Here is a 24,466-nt window from a genome sequence, read left to right as displayed (position 1 = left end):
AGTCTTGATAGAAAAGATAGCCGAGTTTGGTGAAATACACTGCTTAAAATTTTGTCGAAGAAAATAGTGCAGTATGTTGGCTTTGTCAAGCGATCATAACTATATTAGTCCACGATATCGTTGTGTTTATTCTCAGATTTGTCGTCTGTCACTTTAAATGCCCGAGCTCTTAAAGCAAGATGGATTCTGATTGGCTGATAATCTTTGTATTGTTCATCAGTGATTCTGATAATGTCGATATTGTTATAGTCGTGGTGTGACTCTGCTGTTCTTTTATATTTACAACGACTCCTAGAAATGTTTATTTATCGTTATAGACAGTTATCGCTCTTGCTGAACGAGACTGATTATCATTAATTATGACCGCCGCTAGCGTAGCTAGCCGGTCATATAGGGATTGTCAAAGTTTTTTTTTTTTTTTTTTTTCGTCACCTTACTGAATTTTTCGTCAACGATACCAGGGACACCGAAGCACCGGGGAACATGAAATTTGGTGGGCATGTAGCCCCACTAGACTTCTAAGGAAAAATTTCGTTTGGTCCCCGGGGGCCACTCCCCCCCCCCCCCCGCGCTGGGCCCCCCCAAACCCAAAAAAATGCAGTTTTTCCTAAATAACTACCTGAACCGTGGCACCGAGGATGAAGAAATTTTTATGGCACATCAACCTAGCCCATAATCACTCATTTGTGATTTGCGCCCCTCCCATAAAAAATGAAAATGCAATATTATTCTGCTTTAATCGCCCCTATCTTCAGTGGAGATGTTCAGAACTGCACCATATTTCATGTGTATGATTAACTTGACAACCTCTGGGGGTATCCTCTGCTAAGTTTTGTAGAATTTCATCCATGGGGGGGTATAAAATAAATTCATTTATGTGCACATTTAGTGACTGTACACTCATCGGCCTGTAGATGGTGCTGTTGAGCGAAGGGTTGCTGGTTTAGGATGATACTGTCACACACACACATGCAGGAATACAAACAAACGCAAGCATGCACACACACTGACATCCACACGCACAGACACACACCCATACACACACATACAAATCCACATGCACAGACACACACACACACACACAAACACACACGTGCACACATGTACGCACACATACATACACGCACAGACACACACACACACACACACACAGACACACACATACACAAATACACACACATACACACACACACACACACACACACACACACACACAGACAGACATGCACATACTATTACTTTTTTTAGGTATATACATAAACACGCAATACAGCCAAATTACTCCACGTCATTTATTTTTGTGGAAAGCCAGTGCAGGCCTGAGCGGCGGTCATATTTTGTACCGCGATGCGGTACATCTAGTTAAATGTTATTTTCTCCTCTTTTTCGTGTTTCCTAACTTTCCTGTTTGTTTGTAGTGATACAGTATTCGAGATCTTCATTAGTTTAATAACCTTCATTTTCAGTTATTATCATAATTATCATCATATTATCTACTGATGAATTCACACTTGTGTTTGTAATTTGCAATGGAACATTTTGTCTCTAGTCTGCCAATATTATTTCACAAATGACAGTAAGTATTAAAAGGTTAGAAATCATAATTGATCTCATTACAGGATTCTGTTACGCTCTTAAAGTCTCTTGTTTCTGCTTGCACTGAATGTGTTTCTGTTTGTGTGTAAATCAAAGCATATGTACAGTATTCATGTGATGTATGTTTTATGTACGTTTATAAATGTAGTAGCACAACATTTCCATCGTCTCCAGTGACAATAAAGCTCACTGTGATTAAAACACAAACACTAGATGTACATTTAAATATCTTTATTATTAATATCTAGATATAATAAGTAGATCTAGATATCAAAAGTCATAGAAATACAAAAATAATTTAAGACATTTAGAAAAATGAAATGGTTGCAAACAGTTTAAAGTTTTCGGCCATAAAGCCTCCCGCTGAATATATAAATGTGAACATGTAGTTGGACATTTTGCATCAATAATTTATAAGGTTAAATAACAAACAGTCCTTTAATTTCATTCATAGATGTCATCAGATCTTCTGTCAGCTCCATCTGTGGAAGCTCTTCTTCTGAATTTGTTTTCACACAATTTCACAAGTTTATATCTCACAATTCTGACTTTTTTCCTCAGAATTTCGAGTGTATATCTTACAATTCCAATTTTCTTTCCTTGGAATTCCAAGTTTATATCTCACAATTCTGACTTTTTTCCTCAGAATTCCAAGTTTATATATTACCATTCAGAATTTAGACTTTTCCCCCTCAGAATTCAGAGTTTATTTCTTACAATTCCAATTTTTTTCCTGTGAAATCCTAGTTTATATCTCACAATTCCAAATTTTTCCTCAGAATTCCGAGTTTATATCTCACAATTCCCCCTTTTTCCTCAGAATTCCAAGTTTATTTCTCACAATTAAAACTTTTTCACCTCAGAATTCCAAGTTTAAGTGTTACATTTCTGAGGGGAAAAAAATTGCAAGATAAAAAGTATCAATTACCTTTTTTTAACCTTTTTTTTTTAATTCCATGGTGGGTTCAGCCACTGATTAGAGGGCTAAAAATTTTTAAAAAGTTCTAAAGTGAGAGTTTGATGTCTGCTGAACGACTCTACAGCCGTCTCACTCTCTGCTCCAGCATCTCCAGCTGTCGCTCCATCTCTCCGGGGAGGTCCTGGTTAACCTCGCGCTGGAAGTATGCTCGGATCTCCTCCACCTCCTGGGTCCAGAACTGGGCTGAGATGTGGAAGAGCTGATCCAGGTCCAGGTCCGATGCGAGACCTCTGAGGTTCAGGTCGACGGGCACGAACCCGACGGCGCTGGGCATCGCTTCGGCCTCGCCACTCACCCTGCGAAACATCCACTCCAGCACTCGGATGTTCTCCCCGAACCCGGGCCACAGGAACCGGCCCGACGCACTCTTGCGGAACCAGTTGACGTGGAAGATCTTGGGCAGTTTGGCATCGGGACGATCCTGCATGCTCAACCAGTGCGACAGATACTGACCGAAGTTATAGCCGAAGAACGGGCGCATGGCAAACGGGTCGTGCATGATGACTTTACCTGGACACACAGCAACACACACTGCTTTACTATCTTAGCACTTTCATTCACTCTCGTTAGTTAATGCATTAGTTAATATGAACTAATATTGAGCAATATTGTCAGTGCATTAACTCACCTGTGTGTTCGGCGGCCGCCGTGGCTTCGGATCTCATGGCCGCTCCCACAAAAACTCCGTGCGACCAATCGAAGGCCTCGTACACCAGCGGGACTCCCTCGGGCCGACGCCCACCGAAGATCACGGCTTCGATGGGAACGCCTTCGGGAGACTCCCACTGCGGGTCGATGATGGGACACTGGCCGGCCGGCGTGCAGAAGCGCGAGTTGGGATGAGCGCACGGCTCACCTGGAAGAGACACGGAGAGAAGTCGTTATCATCATAGTTCAACGAGTCGGAGTCGAGAAGAGAATCAGAGAGAAGTCGTTATCATCGTAGTTCAACGAGTCGGACGAGAGAAGAGAATCAGAGAGAAGTCGTTATCATCGTAGTTCAACGAGTCGGAGTCGAGAAGAGAATCAGAGAGAAGTCGTTATCATCATAGTTCAACGAGTCGGAGTCGAGAAGAGAATCAGAGAGAAGTCGTTATCATCATAGTTCAACGAGTCGGAGTCGAGAAGAGAATCAGAGAGAAGTCGTTATCATCGTAGTTCAATGAGTCGGAGTCGAGAAGAGAATCAGAGAGAAGTCGTTATCATCGTAGTTCAACGAGTTGGAGTCGAGAAGAGAATCAGAGAGAAGTCGTTATCATCGTAGTTCAATGAGTCGGAGTCGAGAAGAGAATCAGAGAGAAGTCGTTATCATCGTAGTTCAACGAGTCAGAGTCGAGAAGAGAATCAGAGAGAGAAGTCGTTATCATCGTAGTTCAACGAGTCGGAGTCGAGAAGAGAATCAGAGAGAGAAGTCGTTATCATCGTAGTTCAACGAGTCGGAGTCGAGAAGAGAATCAGAGAGAAGTCGTTATCATCGTAGTTCAACGAGTCGGAGTCGAGAAGAGAATCAGAGAGAAGTCGTTATCATCGTAGTTCAACGAGTCGGAGTCGAGAAGAGAATCAGAGAGAGAAGTCGTTATCATCGTAGTTCAACGAGTCGGAGTCGAGAAGAGAATCAGAGAGAAGTCGTTATAATCGTAGTTCAACGAGTCGGACGAGAGAAGAGAATCAGAGAGAAGTCGTTATCATCGTAGTTCAACGAGTCGGAGTCGAGAAGAGAATCAGAGAGAAGTCGTTATCATCATAGTTCAACGAGTCGGAGTCGAGAAGAGAATCAGAGAGAAGTCGTTATAATCGTAGTTCAACGAGTCGGACGAGAGAAGAGAATCAGAGAGAAGTCGTTATCATCGTAGTTCAACGAGTCGGAGTCGAGAAGAGAATCAGAGAGAAGTCGTTATCATCATAGTTCAACGAGTCGGAGTCGAGAAGAGAATCAGAGAGAAGTCGTTATCATCATAGTTCAACGAGTCGGAGTCGAGAAGAGAATCAGAGAGAAGTCGTTATCATCGTAGTTCAATGAGTCGGAGTCGAGAAGAGAATCAGAGAGAAGTCGTTATCATCGTAGTTCAACGAGTCGGAGTCGAGAAGAGAATCAGAGAGAAGTCGTTATCATCGTAGTTCAACGAGTCGGAGTCGAGAAGAGAATCAGAGAGAAGTCGTTATCATCGTAGTTCAACGAGTCGGAGTCGAGAAGAGAATCAGAGAGAGAAGTCGTTATCATCGTAGTTCAACGAGTCGGACGAGAGAAGAGAATCAGAGAGAGAAGTCGTTATCATCGTAGTTCAACGAGTCAGAGTCGAGAAGAGAATCAGAGAGAGAAGTCGTTATCATCGTAGTTCAACGAGTCGGAGTCGAGAAGAGAATCAGAGAGAAGTCGTTATCATCGTAGTTCAACGAGTCGGACGAGAGAAGAGAATCAGAGAGACGCTAGCGACAGAACCGAATAAATTGTAATTGTGATTACCGTCCTCCGGCGTCCAGGGCCGGTTCTTCCAGGACTTCAGTGTGGTTCCCTCGGGCAGATCCTCATCCATGCCTTCCCAGAAAACCCCGCCGGCGCTGGTCTCGGCCACGTTGGTGAAGATGGTGTTCTGGCGGATGGTGTCCATGGCGTTCGGGTTGGTTTTGGTGGAGGTTCCTGGTGCCACACCGAAGAAACCGTCTCTGGGTTGATGGCTCTGAGATTCCCTTCAACACAACAACAGAGGACGTCAACCCAAAGAGCAAAACACTGCATATTTCTTCTCAGTAATAAATATACAATGATGCGTTCATATATTTCTTGCAATTGCGAGAAAAAAAGTCAGAATTGCGAATTTATTACCCAAAAACCAATGAAAAAATCCTATTGGGTTTTTGTGGAGGGACCTTATGTGATATACACCTTCACACACACACACCTTATCACTGAACACTAAACACCACTATTTGTACCTTCGGTGTCGAACTTCATCCAGGCGATGTCGTCTCCCACACACTCCACCTTCCAGCCCGGGAGAGAAGGCTTCAGCATGGCCAGGTTAGTTTTCCCACAAGCGCTCGGGAACGCCGCAGCAAAATACTTCTTCTGTCCGGCCGGGTTCGTGATGCCCAGGATCTGCAGGAACACATCATACTCGCGTTACTCGTTTTAGGAGGAAACCGAATCAGGGATAGCAGTATCTGTGAGTGTGAGTGTTTAATGGAGCTGTCAATCAAGCTGTCGAAAAATGTTATCTGCAGATATTTGGATCTTAACTCTTTTTTGCTTTCAATTTAATTTTTATTTAGTTGCTGTTTTAACATTTTCATTTATGCATTTGGCAGACGCCTTTATAAGCAGTGACTTACAATGCATTTTTTTTTTTTTTATCTGTTTTTGCAAGAAATACATATACGTATATGCTGCTTGATATTGCAAACTTTATTATGTAAATGTATTAAAATGTTGTTTTTATTAAATATATTTACACTGGGAGTGACTTTAGTGGAGTTCTGGATGTGATGTGAGTTTATTTGAGACTGACCAGCATGTGTTCGGCCAGCCAGCCCTCCTCTTTAGCGATCCGAGACGCGATCCGAAGAGCGAAACACTTCTTTCCCAGCAGAGAGTTCCCACCGTACCCACTGCCGAACGACACGATGCTCCTCTGGTCCGGGATGTGAGCGATCAGCGTGAGATCCGGGTTACAGGGCCAGTTATTCACCAGCGGCTCTGAGAGGGAGAGAGAGAGACAGAGTTTTTATTTTTATTCATTATTATTATTTATTTATTTATTTTATTTTTAATTCTTTATTTTTATATTGCATAGTGTTATTAATGCTTTGGCAATGTAAAGATTTATTTCACCATGCCAATAAAGCTATTTGAATCTTAGAGAGTGAGAAAGAGAGCGAGAGACAGAGAGAGAGAGACAGAGAGTGAGAGAGCGAGAGAGAGAGACAGAGTGAGAGAGAGAGCGAGAGAGAGAGAGAGTGAGAGAGCGAGAGAGAGAGACAGAGTGAGAGAGAGAGCGAGAGAGAGAGCGAGAGAGAGAGAGATTCATGAACTAGTACTCACTCTTGAGGGGAAGTGGGCATCCGACGGAGTGAAGACATCTCACGAACTCCCCGTTCCCGAGCGCGTTCAGAACGAGTTTGCCCACACGGGTCATGATCCTCATACTGGCCACAACATACGGGGAGTCGGTCAGTTCCACACCAATCTTCGAGAGCGGAGACCCGACCGGACCCATGCTGAACGGGATCACGTACATCACACGACCTGAGGACGTACATTACGGGAACGTTACATCGTATCATTCTTCAAACATTACAGGAACGTTACATTCTATCCTTCTTCAAACATTGCGGGAACGTTACATTGTATCATTCTTCAAACATTACGGGAACGTTACATCGTATCATTCTTCAAACATTACAGGAACGTTACATTCTATCCTTCTTCAAACATTGCGGGAACGTTACATTGTATCATTCTTCAAACATTACGGGAACGTTACATCGTATCCTTCTTCAAACATTACGGGAACGTTACATTCTATCATTCTTCAAACATTACAGGAACGTTACATTCTATCATTCTTCAAACATTACAGGAACGTTACATTGTATCATTACATTCAACATTATGAGAACGGTTTGAAATCGCTGGTGTTTCTGACGTCACAAACTACCTTGTAACCAATCAGATCAACGTGTGATCGTCAACCGGTGGATCTCTGAGCTGAGTGAGTGAGTGGAGGCGGGGCTCATTTGCATATTCATAGAACCGCGCATACTAAATGAGGCAAGGGTGTCGAGTTACATTCAAGATATTTTAAGGCATGTCGATTTAAATGTGTCATTTTGGTGAGTTTAAGGGATAAAATGATTGTCTACAGGGGGACTTTAAGGTTCCTGGACGCTTGTGTACCTTTCATGCACCCGGGGAAGCGCAGGTTCATGGCTTTGTCCCATTCCTCGGGTGACATCCATCGGCCGAGTTCACTCACGCCTCCTCCTTGAGGTGAAGGAACCGTGTCTCGCTGCTCCGGGGTCACGATCACCGTCTTACTCTCGACTCGGGCCACGTCTCGTGGGTCTGTGCGCGCCAGCCAGCTGAAGAACACCAGAGAGACTCAAACACTGGAAAACTGCAGTCACACCTGATCCTGATCTATGATGTGCTCCAGCACTAATGAAAGGCTGTTTAACCCTCTGGTGCTCTTCACATGTAAGAAGTAAGAATCTGAGGTCAGAAATGGCTGAAGAGCAGCAGAGGGTTAAACTTTCACCTCTTCACTATCATGAGTTTGTGTTTGTCCTGTCAGAGAGGACGAGTGTCGTACCAGTTGTTGTACTTGTGTAGTTGTGTGATGACGCCCTGTTCCTCCAGCAGACTCAGCACGGCCCGGTTCTCCTCGTCGGATCCGTCACAGATGTGGAGCGAGTCCGGCTGGCAGAGACTCACACTGTTCTCGATGAACTCTCGCAGCGCTGGACTCAGATCCGCCGGGACGTCCTGCAGGACTCGGGACTCGGCCCGGTTCTGAGACTGCAGCTGAGGAGGCATGATGATGACGAGGAGTCCTGCAACACACCAGCGTTATTCTCACACACCAAAACTGAGATCAAGACTATTGGTCAAAAACATTTACGTAAACTGAAATAAAATGAAAAATTCATAATAAATGAAAAACTAAACGAAACTAACAACAGTTACTGAAAAACTAACTGAAATAAAAAAAATAATTAGCAAAAATAAATAATCGTTTTCGTAATTAATAAGCTGAACTGTGGTGGACGATCTGAGCTGTGGCGTTTAGCGAAATATGGAGCTTCGTTTTACTGTTAAGTTGTAATAATTTGGTTCTTTGTTCAATCTGAAACTATTATTTTATTTGTATTATTAAGATGTCTATCTAAACTCAAACTAACATAATCATTAATGAAACTTACTCAAACTAAACTGAAATTTAAAGCAAAATTGAAAATGATATTAAAATAAAAATAATTTAAAAAATGCTAAATTAAAAAATGCAATAACCTTGCAACACACACACACACACACACACACACACACATCAGCCTTCAGTGAATCCTGAATCCTCATTCTATTCATGCATGCTATTAAATTAGAACCGTACACTGACCCCCAATCATCATCATCATCATATCTATCCGTTATAAACCCCCAATTTATACAATGAAACATTACAATTATATTTTCAGTATTATATTTTATTCTGCTTACTTTAATAATGTACTCTAATGTTTCAGAAAACATTCAAAAGTAACGTTCCATAATGTCTGAAGAATGATTCAGTGGAATGTTCCCTTAACGTTCGCGTAACGTTTTTAAAACATTTAAAAAGCTGCACCTTTTTGAACATTAAGAAATATTTTTGTTCATCATTTAATCATTGGAACTTTGATGTACTGTTAAATGCATTATTAATTTACTTGTTAATAATGTAATAGTTAACATTTTTAAGAAAGTAATGTTTAATCAAATGTAATATATTTAACAGATTAATAACTAATATTGTTATATATTATAATATATAAATATAACAATATAATATATTTTAAAATATATATTATAATCACATTATTTTATAATTGTATTCATTTTGATCTAATTTTCTTATTAAGATTTTCTCCAGATTTTTCCCCAGTTTGAAACTCCTGCACTTTCTCATCCACTGCACATTGTAAACGTTTACCTTAAGTGTAGTAGAAGTAAATCAGCAGCTCTTCATCAGTCAGTGAGGATGAGGAGGGTCATCAGTGTTCTGCTCAGTGAGTGTGACAGTCAGTCTTATATACAACACTGACCTGAGGAGGAGGAACACACACACACACACACACACACACACACACCGAACGAACGCATGTCGTGGCTTCAGTTAATCATTGAATCATTTCACAGTTCGTTTGGGAAAATACCTGATCGGACCGGAGCCTAAGTCGACCTTTGACCCGTTCCGACGTGATGCAACAGCTGAACATGCAACGTCACGGAGAAGGAGTGACGTCGTGTGCAGCTCGCGCGCTGATTGGTCGGTGAGCTGGAGGCTCGTCCGCGCGCACACTCGGCACTTTCTGCGAGAACAAAAACACATTTTAACATTTTATAATGAATTATTCAGTCATCATGTTATAACAACTTACTTCTTTTACTTACTTACTTTAATCATTTTAAACATTTATTTTATGTAAATGAGTAAAGTTTGTCTTTATCTGGAGGACCTTTAAACTGATAAAGTGAACTAGAGAGCAAAATCAGAAACTTGATTTATTCCCGTGTTACTGGAAGAGCGTTTGTTCATATGTTTGAGAGAACCTGTCAAGTCAAGTCACCTTTATTTATACAGCGCTTTTTACAATACAGATTGTATCAAAGCAGCTTCACATTGATAACATGAAAATAATACAACAAAGTTGTTTCTAGAAGAAAATTGCATCATCGTCCACCCATAATAAGGCAGATCAGTAATGTTGTTGAATATTAAATGTCCCCAACTAAGCAAGACAAAAGCCAAGGCAACAGTGGCAAGGAGAACCTGAACAGCTGAAGTTCCAGAGCATGAATAATAAGTGTAAGTTGCCTGTATTTTATGCATAACTGGAATTGGCTCACCATTAAAAATAAGAACATTATGCTGAAACGTGGAGAAATGAGACATGATGTGACTGTCATGAGTCGAAAACAAACAAACCCAAACATGTAGAACAGGACAAGAAGAGTTACGTGACAGGCTTATCTGAAGACTTGTGCTTGTTTTGGTTAAAGACCCTCTAATGCAAAGCCTTAAGTCACAAAGAGCGCAGAACACAGAAAGATAAGAACCGGATGGCTTTAACAACATCTGATAAGCTGTGATAAATACAGTCAATGAACAGCTGCATGTTATTCAACAGCTTCAGTTATCAAGCAAACGCTCATACTGTCATATTCTGTGTTCTTGTTAATCATCTCAGATCATCAGCTGTTGTTCATCCACTGCTTTAAGAAAATCAACCGGCCATTCATATATTTTTTACTGGCCATGAAACAGGGAGTTATGACACCAACATTTTGGATACCAGTGAAAATTCATAATTCTCTATTCCAATTTCCGACACCACAGCTAAAACTACTAGCCTAACTATTATACATTTAAAACATTACTAAAGACAAGTAAAGAGTCAGTAATAAAGTAAGAACAAATAATCAAATTGCAAGCAAAAGCACAAATAAATACAACATAACAAAGATACAAATTAAATAAAAAGTGCTTTTTTTTGGAATTTAACAGTAGTTTTCAGGTACAGAAATTTAATAAAGTAAGCAAATCTAAAATAACATTGCATATTTTTCACTGTAAATTAAACATCCCTATTAATTAATCCTCATTAAAGTTCCAAAAGTAAAGAGTGATTTTTTCTGTCCTTTGTTGTTTGATTAGCATTATAAACACAGACAGCTGCAGGAATATTAGGCTGCTGTCTCTTTAAGAGCGAATGCACTGATCTAATACACTGAGACTGGTACACATGCATTTACATTCTCAACTGTTTACATTCACTTAAGTTAAGACAAAACCCACTATGTTTACTAGGATACTCACTATTTTTTTACATAATTGCGAGTGAACACGTCATTTGCACACACAAACCATCCCACAGCGCGAGAGAAACGACATGAGCTTCCTTCTGCGTCTTCTCACACTTGAATATTTAAATTGTCAAGGCTTAAACTTTGGTGACGATGCAGCGCTGGCCTGAGCGTCGTTCATGTTTGTTCACGTTCATGCGTTGTTAGAATTCATAAAAATGTTACTCGCCAACTCCAATTAATACTCATATTTGGTGCATGGCACATGTTATTTTAGGCCCTGATTTCTAGAGACAGTACATGCTGCGACTGTCAGTGTAAGAACTCAACTCGTTTGAGTGTTCTCAACTCAACTCAACTCTAACTCAACTCAACTCAACTTTATTGAGTGTAAGAACTCAACTCGTTATATTTAGTTTCTTTTGCATGGGCTTTTTTGAGTTTTAGTTGCTTCCCAAAAGTTGAGAACTTTTTTTTAATTTAGTCACTTGAAATACACTGGACAGATCAGTCGGATAAACGCAGTTGAAAATAATTTTTCATGCAGAGATCTGCAGTTCTGACTGCATGTGTTGCACCAGTCAAGTCAAGTCAAGTCAAGTTTATTTGTATAGCGCTTTTCACAATACAGATTGTATCAAAGCAGCTTCACAGTATTAAATTAAAATAATACAACAAGGTTTGTTTCTAGTGGAATTTATTGATTGATAAATTAAATTAAATATCCCCAACTGAGCAAGCCAAAGGCAACAGTGGCAAGGAACCGAAAAACTCCATCAGGTGACCTAATGGTGTCCTAAAACTCCATCAGAGTTCACCAGTGACTCAGGAAGAGCAGATAAGCGCTGTAAAAACACTTGTGAATGAACACACATCTCACTGATAACCTTCTGTGTTCTGCAGATCTTTGTCAAGTATAAGCTGTGATGGTCTTTGAACTCTTCATGTTCATCTGAGAATCAAGTGAATCATATAAAGCTGCTCTGATCAGACAACACCAGCGCAGATGCGACTAACCCAATGCATGTTTGGCCTCTGATGACACACATAATCTATAGAATAATACATGTTGCAACTCAAATGTAAGCATCTGTTCTGATATCTTGTTTACCAGCAGTTATGATGTGAAATCATTTACAGCTTGTATGGACATATGAATAGTTCACAGAAAGCAGTGTTTCCAGCCGAGAGCCTCCGGAAAATGTCATGACACATTTATTTGCAACAGTAAATCAGTTCAAAGCAGGAAAATGACTGTAAAATTAATCAGTTTAGTCATTCAGATCCGGTCACTTGAACTGCTGCTCTCTGCTTTTGAGAAACACTATGGTATACAGTGATGACATCACATAATAATGCACAGAACTTTATTATAAACTATGTGACTGGATGATTACCATACTCATTTATCGTATTTTGGCATGTTTCATGTTTGAAAAAATGACCACAATGATGCAGGCATGGATGCAGGTACTTCATTAGTAGTGACAGAGTGATTTGAACTGATAATCATTCTCAGACTGACAGCTCGTTTCTCTGCCGTCGAGCGCCACCTGCCGTCCGAATCACTCCTAGATATTTTAGTGAATATATTCTTTTATTTGCTAGTATTTAAAAAACAACCTCATATTAAAATGTAAACACAAAAAGTAATATTTAATCATTGAGTGTAGCTGTTGCACGAGGCCAGACGAGGCTCTAAAACATATACAAAGTGAATGTTTATTTTGTTAGTTTTAATATATTGTATATTTATAACTATTTATTATAAATGTACACACACACACACACACACACACACACACACACACACACACACACACACACACACACACACACACACACACACACACACACACACACACACACACACACACACACACACACATTTTTATTAATATTTTAAAAAGATCTAAATATGTAAACAAGTAGGTTAAAGTTGGTGCAACCACAGACTCATTCCGGCACGATCTTCATCACACAAACTTAGTTCCGCTTGACGTTCGTTCCGCGGCTCGAGTGCCAGACGCGAACCGGGTCATGAGTGCCGATAATTCCCGACCCGATGTTCTTCTGCCGTTGCGGAACCTCAGTAACTCGGTGAGATGCAGCAGAGATCGAGTGAGAGGTATGACGACATCCTGACTCTTTATTTCACCACAGACTTTAACTGTGTTATGTGACGGCTAACGGCTAACTGTGTTCTGCGCGATAACAGTCCGATATAAACAATATATTTAACAATATAAACAACACACACACACACACACACACACACACACACACACACACTCTCTCTCTCTCTCTCTTTCACACACACACACACACACACACACACACACACACACACACACACACACACACACACACTCTCTCTCACACACGCACTGACTGACTATAATGTGTGAAGCTCATAGTGTTTATTAACACTCTTTATGTTTTCAGATGGAGAGTCGAATGAATCCAGCGGGACGTTCAGCTTGTCAAACTTCTGGGAGATTCTGAGTTCAGTGTTTGTGACGATCTTAATGTGAATATGAATTTGAATATGAATATTATTTATCTGCGCAGTGACATCACTCGTGTTCTTCTCATCACAGATGATGCTGTAAAAGCAACGTCTCAGGAAGCAACAAAACTCAGTTTAATCTTCTCGAAGCCACCGACACCGTCAGAGGAGGTGCGTCAGGCTGACCTTTGACCCTCTTCAGAGCATCAGACTGACCTTTGACCCTCTTTGGAACATCAGACTGACCTTTAACCCTCTTCAGAGCATCAGACTGACCTTTGGCCCTCTTTAGAGCATCAGACTAACCTTTAACCCTCTTCAGAGCATCAGACTGACCTTTGGCCCTCTTTAGAGCATCAGACTAACCTTTGACCCTCTTTAGAGCATCAGACTGACCTTTGACCCTCTTCAGAGCATCACACTGACCTTTGACCCTCTTCAGAGCATCAGACTGACCTTTGACCCTCATTAGAGCATCAGATTAATGCTGTCTGTCATCCAGTGCTGTTGTATTTGACCTTTTGTCGCCTGCAATAGTGTTGCTCTGTTTCTCACTCCAGGACTGTGCAAAAATATCTGAATGTGTCCAGAAGAGTGTGTTGACCTTGTCCACCGTTTACTTCTGGTTACCAAAGAGCCACGGTAACTATACCACTAATACCACAGCATTATAACCTGTAATGAACTCAGCAAGCACACAGATAAAGTGAAAGGTTATATCTGCACCTGACTTGCTTATGCAAAGTCATGGCTGAAAACTTAGAAACGCGAGAGCTGCTGATAATACTGACGAGATTATACATGTTTACAGCGATAGAGTCGTATTCCTGTAGAGACGAGTATCAGCTGAGAGTCACTGATGTGAGCTTGACTAGCGTGACCTGCCATAACTGACGCTACGCTTGATGTTTGCTTTAGGAGTGACGCTGAGGAAGGCGGTGCGAGACGCGACGGTGGAGGTGCTGGACGAACTCCTTCAGCTGATGGAGGTCATTCTCTCCTCTCCTGTGCACAGGTGACCCTACCTGACCTCACCTGTTCACACCTGACCACGCCTGACCCTACCTGATCACACCTGACCCTACCTGATCTCACCTGTTCACACCTGACCTCACCTGTTCACACCTGACCACGCCTGACCCTACCTGACCTCACCTGACCTCACCTGACCTCACCTGACCTCACCTGTTCACACCTGACCTCACCTGACCACACCTGACCCTACCTGACCTCACCTGTTCACACCTGACCACGCCTGTTCACACCTGACCCTACCTGACCTCACCTGACCACACCTGACCCTACCTGACCTCACCTGTTCACACCTGACCTCACCTGTTCACACCTGACCCTACCTGATCACACCTGACCCTACCTGACCACACCTGATCACACCTGACCACGCCTGATCACACCTGACCCTACCTGACCACAGCTGATCACACCTGACCTCACCTGTTCACACCTGACCTCACCTGTTCACACCTGACCCTACCTGACATCACCTGTTCACACCTGACCACAACTGACTACACCCAACTCATGTTTCTGCCCTATAATGCCGTATATCCCAGTGAAACGCTTCTGAAACAAGAACAAATGTGGGCGGGGCTTGCTTGTGTCTGTGAGGAATTGATTGGATAGAGACAGAGCGCATTTAGGCCACGCCCATGCCGTCTCATTGAGTTTGTATTGTGTGAAGCTGCCTCCATGTCATTTATGACTTATAACAAAAAACAGATCGTTGTCTAAAAGCTGCTGTGTGACAGAGTGTACAGCAAACAAGCTAAACAACCAGAAATACGTTTTTATAAGCTGTCGACTCCAAAAAACAAGCGTTTAAGGACACAGAAGTGGAGACAGGCACTTGAGACAGAGCGCACCGTGTCATATTACTCTGAGAACTAACTCTTACCACTGGAGGGGAACGTAATCTAAGCTTAGCTTACAGAAATATATTATATAAAACTGACATTTGGATATGTGACTTACCAGTGACTGATTGTTCACTGCACACTGAGTGTATTAGTGCACACGTAGTGTATTAGTGCACACGTAGAGTATTAGTGCACACGTAGAGTATTAGTGCACACGTAGTGTATTAGTGCACACGTAGAGTATTAGTGCACACGTAGTGTATTAGTGCACACATAGTGTATTAGTGCACACTGAGTGTATTAGTGCACACGTAGTGTATTAGTGCACACGTAGAGTATTAGTGCACACGTAGTGTATTAGTGCACACGTAGAGTATTAGTGCACACGTAGTGTATTAGTGCACACGTAGAGTATTAGTGCACACGTAGTGTATTAGTGCACACGTAGAGTATTAGTGCACACGTAGAGTATTAGTGTAGAGTATTAGTGCACACGTAGAGTATTAGTGCACACGTAGTGTATTAGTGCACACGTAGTGTATTAGTGCACACGTAGTGTATTAGTGCACACGTAGTGTATTCGTAGTGTATTAGTGCACACGTAGAGTATTAGTGCACACGTAGTGTATTAGTGCACACGTAGAGTATTAGTGCACACGTAGAGTATTAGTGCACACACGTAGAGTATTAGTGCACACACGTAGAGTATTAGTGCACACGTAGAGTATTAGTGCACACTGAGTGTCAAGATCCCACAATTCACCCATTCGGTCCAGCCTGAATCCACTTCTGAGTCCTTAAACGCTCGATTTTTGGGGTCGACAGCTTATAATCACTTATTTCTGTTTTGTTTTTAGCTTGTTTGCTGTAGACTTTGTCACATACGGGCTTTTAAACATTGTTTTGTTTTTTGTTATAAGTCGTAAATGACGAGGAGGCAGCTTCACACAATACAAACTCAATGGAGACGGCTGGATTGTACCCCCCCCCCCCCCCCCCCCCCTCCGATGGGCGTGGCTTTCAGATTATGACGCGTGTCGCTCTGTCTCTATGATTGGATGTTTGGATGGTTGTGGTTTGCTATTGGCTGATCTCATGTGAGTGACAGGTTGCCCCGCCCACATCATCAGAGATGCTGCAAGAGGAACTTATTCTGATTCAGGATTAACACAATAATGATCATGATGTGTGTGTGTGTGTGTGTTTTCCTCAGTCTCTCGCAGGAGCAGCTGATGTCGACTGGAGGAGTTTGGGCCGCGTGTGACAAGTTTAATCAGCTGCCAAAAGGTCAGAGGTCAACCTGGAGTTCAGGCGCGTTCATAACCAGAAGGAGAACTGTATTAGTGTCCACATGATCGTTCTGTTTATTCTCAGATTTGTTGTCTGTCGCTTTAAATGCTCGAGATCTTTAACGCAGGATGGATTCTGATTGGCTGATAATGTTTTTATGGTTCATCAGCTGGAAAAAACCCCCGATATCATTCCTCTGCAGTTATTGTTATAGTTGTGGTGTGATTCAGTTCTGCTTTATTGCTGAACCCAAAGATTTTGTCACTTTTGATATTTAATGCACATATGAATCAGTGGATTTAAAGTAGCCGTTAGACACTTCTATCCCGTATCTCCAACAGAAGATCACGGCGCTCGCAACGCAAAGGTCATGGGTTCGATTCCCAGGAAATGCATGAACTGATTGAACGCTTTGGAGAAAAGCATCTGCCAAATCCTTAAAAATGCAATGTTAATAATATGAAACTGTTATGTTTTATTACACATTCCTCCATGACTGCAAATATAATCATTGATCATCTGTTTATGTGAATATACAGTAAAGTATAATTTATTCCTGTGATCAAAGCTGAATTTTCAGCATCATTACTCCAGTCTTCAGTGTCACATGACCCTTCAGACTGATTGTATGTGTGTGTGTGTGTGTGTGTGTTCCTCAGATAACTGCAGTGCTGTGTTGGCCGTCTTGACTTCATCTGCTGGTTTGGTGAAAGATGCCCTGGAGGAAATGGAGCAGGTCAGAGAACATCTACAACCGTCTTATTGCCAATAAATGAAGATTGTTTTCAGTTGTAATACAGTAAAGTGTGTGTGTGTGTGTGAGAGAGAGAGAGAGAGAGAGAGAATGTGTTTGTGTGTGACAGAGAGAGAGAGAGAGAGAGAGAGAGAATGTGTTTGTGTGTGACAGAGAGAGAGAGAGAGAGAGAGAGAGAGAGTGTGTGTGTGTGAGAGAGAGAGAGAGAGAGAGAGAGAGTGTGTGTGTGAGAGAGAGAGAGAGAGAGAGAGAGAGAGAGAGTGTGTGTGTGTGAGAGAGAGAGAATGTGTTTGTGTGTGACAGAGAGAGAGAGAGAGAGAGAGAGAGAGTGTGTGTGTGTGAGAGAGAGAGAGAGAGAGAGAGAGAGAGAGAGAGAGAGTGTGTGTGTGTGTGTGTGTGTGTGTGTGTGTGTGTGTGTGTGTGTGTGTGTGTGTGTGTGTGTGTGTAATATTGTGCATCAGTATTAATAAGCGATTGTTGGTATTGTTCTGCTTCAGGCTCTGGCTGAGGCTCAAGACCCGTTTGCTGACGTCTTGCCTGATGATGATGAAGATGATGATGAAGGATTGGGAGGCCGTGGGAACCAGGACACGTACTGGTCCCCGTCGGACCGGCTGCTGGTGTGTCAGTGTCGGGGTTTGATGAAGGCGTCCGGAGCGAGTCTGCGTAAGCTCTCCTCTGCGGTGCGAAACACCGGCGCTGTGGAGACCGAGGAGAACATCACACAGCTAGACGACCTCGCAGACGCTGCTAAAGACATCAGTCCCAGGTGCGTCTGTCAAATATCAATCAAAATATTAAAGTCCCTCTGTAGTCAATCATTGTATCCCTTAAAACTCATCTTTAATCACCACAATTACATATTTAAATGTTTTTCCTTGAAAATAATGTCTTCATGCCTTAAAATATCTTGACTGTAACTCGACACCCTTGCCTCATTTAGTATGCGCGGTTCTATGAATATGCAAATGATCCCCACCTCCACTCACTCACTCAGCTCAGAGATCCACTGGTTGACGATCACACGTTGATCTGATTGGTTACAAGGTAGTTTGTGACGTCAGAAACACCAGCGATTTCAAAGCGTGTGTTTGAGACTGTCTTTGGTTCACTGCAGTTTTAAGGAGAAAATACTCAGCAATGGAGTCGACTTATGAACTTACACATGCTTTGTCTTAAAGCGTATTAATAACACCACATAGACATATAAACTACATTAAATGCTGGATTTACATCACAGGGGGACTTTAATATTGAGGCTTGAAGTTTGTCTTCATGCTGTAGTTTATTCTGTAAGATATAATATAAGCGAACACAGTTTGTGACATTTAAGGAATTGATTTGATTGAAAAAAGTTGAAGTGTTTTGAATGCTTCTAATCATTTAAATGTTTGTTAAAGTTAGATTTCTTTGTAATAAATAAATCAATAATTTTATTCTATAAATTAGTAAAAAGTGACAATAAAGACATATATAATGTTACAAAAGATTCTATTTCAAATAAATGCTGTTCTTTAGAACTTTCTATTCATCAAAGAATCTTGAAATATAAAATATATCACAGTTTCCACAAAAATATGAAACTTTTCAACACTGATAATAATCATAAATGTTTCTTGAGCATCAAATCATCATATTAGAGTGATTTGTGAAGGATCATGTGACACTGAAGACTGGAGTAATGATGCTGAACATTCAGCTTTGATCACAGGAATAAATTACATTTTACTGTATATTCACATAGAAAACAGATGATTTACATTATATTTCACTGTATTTGTTTAAACATAAGAGACTTAAACAGATGACATCACGCTACCCTTTGAGTTTAGTGGTCTCACATGATGTTTAACACTGATAATTAATTCTCACAAGTGTGTGTTTTGCCCTCCAGCTTATAATCACGCATCCGCCCTGACAAACCCTCTCCACACACGTTAACCCTGATGATAAAGTGTGACAAACGTGATAATGACCTCTTGCTGTGTGTGTTTTCAGCGTTGATGACCTCGCCCTCAGTCTCTACCCCCCTGTGGACCGCCCAGCTGTCAATCATAATGTGAGTCTCGACAGATCGCATAACTTCATCACGCACACCAGACGTGTTCAGACTCCCAGAGTCATTTCTCAGTTTCATCATATTCATCATATTGTTTCGGCTCAATACTGATGGCGTCTCCAGGACGCAGGTGTGTCGTTATTAGTCATGAGTGACAGGTGAGTCCTGGGGTGCTTCTCAATATCCCTCCTCGTCTCCTCTCTCCTCCGTCCTCCATCCTATGACCCGGAAACCGATCGAGCTCAGCCATCTTGAAGGACATCTCAATTCTCTAATTGCACCGCGAGGAGTCGAGGATCGAGGAGTGAGGAGTGAGGAGTTAGGAGGCTTCCTGAGGAGTCATGAGCGAGGATACACAGGTGTATCCTATACGGAAGAGTTTTATCGACTTAAACGTGACGCACGTCTAATTTCTCCTCCCCCTTCACATCGGTCACAATCATTTTAATTTATACTTTACCTTTGCAGTTTAAATAAACCACACATCTCACATATTTCAACAGGGTATCTTGCTTTATTTATTATGAATTTCTTAAATAAACAAACTTGAACAACATAAGGGCAGATCCTCTGAGCGCAGCTGATGACGCTGTGAAGTGACGCTTGAGTGATCAAGTATTCCAATGTATAAAAAAAAGTTACATTCGATCCCTCCGTCCTCGCGTCTTTTCCTTGCAGCCTTCCCTTGCATCCTACAGGGGGCGGAGCTGAGACGCGAGGAAAGGAAGCGAGGAAAGGAAACGAGGATGCACAAATAAGAAATGAGAAGCACCCCTGGTGTACACTACCACTCAAAAGTTCTGGAATCAGTAAGATTTGTAATGTTTTTAAAAGAAGTCTCTTCTGCTCACCAAGGCTGCGTTTATTTGATTAAAAATACAAACAAAAACGGTAATATTGTGAAATATTATTCTAATGTAAATCATCTGTTTTCTATGTGAATATACAGTAAAGTGTAATTTATTCCTGTGATCAAAGCTGAATTTTCAGCATCATTACTCCAGTCTTCAGTGTCACATGATCCTTCACAAATCACTCTAATATGATGATTTGATGCTCAAGACACATTTATGATTATTATCAGTGTTGAAAACAGTTTACATTTTTATTTCATGATGCGATGATGAATAGAAAGTTCAAAAGAACAGCATTAATCTGAAATATAAAGCTTTTGTAACATTAAACACGACCGTTCAAAAGTTTGGGGTCAGTAAGAATTTTTTTTTTTTTTGGGGGGCAAAGAAATCAATACTTTTATTCATCAAGGATGAGTTAAACTGATCAAAAGTGATAGTAAAGACATTTATAATGTTAGGAAATATTCTATTTTAATTAAATGCTGTTCTTTTCAACTTTCTATTCATCAAAGAATTTGATCATCAAATCATCATATTAGAGTGATTTGTGAAGGATCATGTGACACTGAAGACTGGAGTAATGATGCTGAAAATTCAGCTTTGATCACAGGAATAAATTACACTTTAAAATAGAAAACATTTATTTTAAATTTTCATAATATTTAACAATTATCCAATAAATGCAGCCTTGGTGAGCAGAAGAGACTCTTTTAAAAAGATTACACATCTTACGGATCCAAAACTTTTGAACGGCAGTGTACATGTTCATCAGAGGATCCAGTTTAGAGTCACAGGCTTCTGTGTGAGTGTGTGTGTGTGAGAGTGTTGGTGTGTGTGTTGTAGATTCCAGCACTAATGAAGCATGTGATTGTGTGTGTGTGTGAGAGTGAGAGTGTGTGTGTGTGTGTGTTGGGCTGTAGATTCCAGCACTAATGAAGCATGTGACTGTTGCAGGTGTGTAAACTGGCGTGTGTGCTGAAGAAAGTGCTGGAGATCACGAGGTAACTGCTAGTCTTCCTGAACACCACAGCTGACCTCACTTTAATTATCACAGGGTTCGTACAAGTGCTTAAAGTGCTTGAATTTGACTTTGGAAATGTAAGTCCTGGAAAACACACATATTTATGAAAAGTCCTTGAATTATTGGAAGACAAAAGGTTATATTAGAAAATAGTGTTTAATTTTATTGATAAAACAATCTGTTCACACCCGTCTGATATTGATATAGAGCCATTACACATGACTATGAGTGTGATATTGCTCATATAATTATTCAAGTATATGATACAGCTTTCATTCTTCAGGCCAATATTCAATAAATATATATATATTTATATTCAAGGGAGAAAAAATCAGTTTGAATAAGGAAAGCGATATCTTTGTCATTGCGTGTGCTGCACTTTATTTGTACCGTTTTGTTTTATTAGGTTTTTTATAATCTATTTATCTTTTTTAGAATTTGAAAGATAATTAAGATATTGTCTGATTTGTGAGATCTCTCCTTGAAAAGAAAGTAGTGCTTGAAATGTCCTTTTTGAGTTTCGTTTGACAGTGTCTGTACGAACCCTGTTACTCTGATCGCTTGTCCCGCATTGCTTCAGCACGCTGTCACACGTTTGTTTCCTCTCGATTCGTCATCGTTCCTCATCAGTCACGCTTGTCCTCCGGCAGGTCCAGTCACGTCTGTGCCGAGGCTGATGTGTGCTGGGTGCAGTTCCTGAGCGGAGCTGTGGAGCACAACCTGGAGAAGATCGAGTCCCTGCTGAGCCACTGCGGGTCGTAGCGCAGAACCTCCACACACACTCACTCCTGCAGACGAGCGTCTCATGTGGAGTCTGGAACTTTCCCTCACTTTCCCAAAGGCCATGAATTGCTCCATCTTTCTGAGCGATGTTGTAATTCGTGATGTTCACAGAAGTTTGACCTCTAAAATAATGAAATCTGTTATGAAAATATAGTGTTATTCATAAACAACTCATGTCTGTCTGTAAGGATTCATCATAATCATGAGAGAGTGTGAGAGAGAGTGTGAGAGAGAGAGAGTGTGAGAGAGAGTGTGAGAGAGAGAGAGTGTGAGAGAGAGTGAGTGTGAGAGAGTGTGAGAGAGAGTGTGAGAGAGAGAGTGTGAGAGAGAGTGTGAGAGAGAGAGTGAGAGAGAGAGTGAGAGAGAGAGTGTGAGAGAGAGTGTGAGAGAGTGTGAGAGAGAGTGTGAGAGAGAGTGTGAGAGAGAGTGTGAGAGAGAGTGTGAGAGAGTGAGTGAGAGTGTGTGTGAGAGTGTGTGTGAGAGTGTGTGTGTGAGTGTGTGTGTGTGAGTGTGAGTGTGTGTGTGTGTGTGTGTGTGTGTGTGTGTGTGTGTGTGAGAGTGTGTGAGAGTGTGTGAGAGTGAGAGTGAGTGTGAGAGAGAGAGTGTGAGAGAGAGTGTGAGAGAGAGAGAGTGTGAGAGAGAGTGAGTGTGAGAGAGTGTGTGAGAGAGAGTGTGAGAGAGAGTGTGAGAGAGAGAGTGTGAGAGAGAGTGTGAGAGAGAGAGTGTGAGAGAGAGAGTGTGAGAGAGAGTGTGAGAGAGAGTGTGAGAGAGAGAGTGTGAGAGAGTGTGAGAGTGTGAGAGAGTGTGAGAGAGAGTGTGAGAGAGTGAGTGAGAGTGTGTGTGTGAGAGTGTGTGTGAGAGTGTGTGTGAGAGTGTGTGTGAGAGTGTGTGTGAGAGTGTGTGTGTGAGAGTGTGTGTGTGTGTGTGTGTGTGTGTGTGTGTGAGTGTGTGTGTGTGAGAGTGTGTGAGAGTGAGAGTGAGTGTGAGTGAGTGAGTGAGTGAGAGAGAGTGAGTGTGAGTGAGTGAGTGAGTGAGAGTGTGAGTGAGTGAGTGAGAGAGAGAGAGTGAGTGAGTGAGTGAGTGAGTGAGTGAGTGAGTGAGTGAGTGAGTGAGTGTGAGAGAGAGAGAGAGTGTGAGAGTGTGTGTGTGTGTGTCTGTAAGGATTCATCATAATCATAACTGAGTGTGAGAGAGAGTGTGATAGTGTGTGAGTGTGTGTGTCTGTAAGGATTCATCATAATCATAACCGCTCTGTCTGTAAACGCTCATGTTTTCAGCACTTGAACTCTTTTATTAAATCAACAAAACTTTTGCTTTAAATGTTTATTTATTAATATCGAACACAACCGGACGGATGAGCTCTAAATATCAGTGCTGGGCAACGATTAATTATAATTATATTTTATATATAAACACACACATGTACAGTATGTATATATTCAAGAAAAATGTGTTGTTTATATATAAAATATTTATATATAATATAAATTATGTATAAAAATATATATACAGTATATACATGCATATGTGTGTATTTATATAAACAAAATAATTATACACAGTACACACATATATTATGTAAACACAAATTTTTATTTTGTATGCGATTCAACTTTTCATAACAAATAAGCGAAATCTCATGAAAACAATCTGATACATTTTGTTACTTGAATTGAAAGTGTTTATAATCATTGAGCGTTTGGGGTTAAAAAGTCATTGAAATAATGTCAAAATGCACACACACACACACACACACAAACAAAAACAAAATATATATAGATCAGGCTGTTCTTTTAATTTTAGTGTGAAATGTGAGTTGGACGTTGAAATGCTTTGTTGTCCAGCACTACTAAATATATAATGCAAGTAAACATCACATCAGAAGAGTTCGGCTGATAACACAGTTTAGGAATCTAAATGCAACATTGTACAAAACTGAAGTGTAATTTTTTAGGACATTTAAAACATTTGTATTGCAACTTTATTTTCATTCATAATAAAGTCGTCCACTATAATGCATTCTCACTGTTTTAATGGTGACACTGTTAATTATTTTCTTTATTATATAATCAGCACAAATGAGCTCTTCACATCTCTGCTGTTCATGACTGGTGTTCACGCAACAAAAGCAGAACTCATACGATCATGCGGCTGATTCTGCTGATTCTGATGATTCTGATG

General features: G+C 41.0%; 3 protein-coding genes across 3 annotated transcripts in view; 1 reads left to right on the top strand and 2 right to left on the bottom strand.

Annotated features, from left to right (window-relative positions):
- Positions 1-1,812: 1,812 nt before the first annotated feature.
- Positions 1,813-9,383, bottom strand: pck1 (phosphoenolpyruvate carboxykinase 1 (soluble)). Its single transcript, XM_082136405.1, is given in 10 exon segments — positions 1,813-3,085; positions 3,204-3,431; positions 5,040-5,237; positions 5,240-5,263; positions 5,510-5,672; positions 6,082-6,269; positions 6,615-6,818; positions 7,470-7,654; positions 7,885-8,125; positions 9,262-9,383. Coding segments are annotated over 9 exon segments (1,866 nt in total). The 5' UTR covers positions 8,109-8,125; positions 9,262-9,383; the 3' UTR covers positions 1,813-2,633.
- A 3,731-nt stretch (positions 9,384-13,114) lies between these two features.
- ccndbp1 (cyclin D-type binding-protein 1) lies at positions 13,115-23,605 on the top strand. The gene is made up of 11 exons (XM_082136502.1): positions 13,115-13,263; positions 13,581-13,640; positions 13,736-13,815; positions 14,205-14,286; positions 14,563-14,659; positions 16,735-16,808; positions 17,471-17,547; positions 18,063-18,334; positions 19,564-19,624; positions 21,436-21,482; positions 22,153-23,605. Exons 1-11 carry the CDS (start codon positions 13,176-13,178, stop codon positions 22,262-22,264), a joined length of 1,050 nt encoding a protein of 349 aa, XP_081992628.1. The 5' UTR covers positions 13,115-13,175; the 3' UTR covers positions 22,265-23,605.
- Positions 23,606-23,857: 252 nt separating this feature from the next.
- The window catches only part of LOC309474186 (protein-glutamine gamma-glutamyltransferase 2-like), a 3,103-nt gene continuing 2,494 nt past the window's right edge, over positions 23,858-24,466 (bottom strand). Inside the window, exon 4 of the mRNA XM_082136588.1 lies at positions 23,858-24,466. This exon is cut by the window's right edge and continues 203 nt beyond it. The gene's annotated coding sequence lies outside the window, so the exon portion shown is untranslated.

Source organism: Leuciscus leuciscus (assembly GCF_965113295.1).
Source record: "Leuciscus leuciscus genome assembly, chromosome: 14".
Taxonomy (NCBI): Eukaryota; Metazoa; Chordata; class Actinopteri; order Cypriniformes; family Leuciscidae; genus Leuciscus; species Leuciscus leuciscus.
This window is presented reverse-complemented; position numbering and strand designations above follow the sequence as displayed.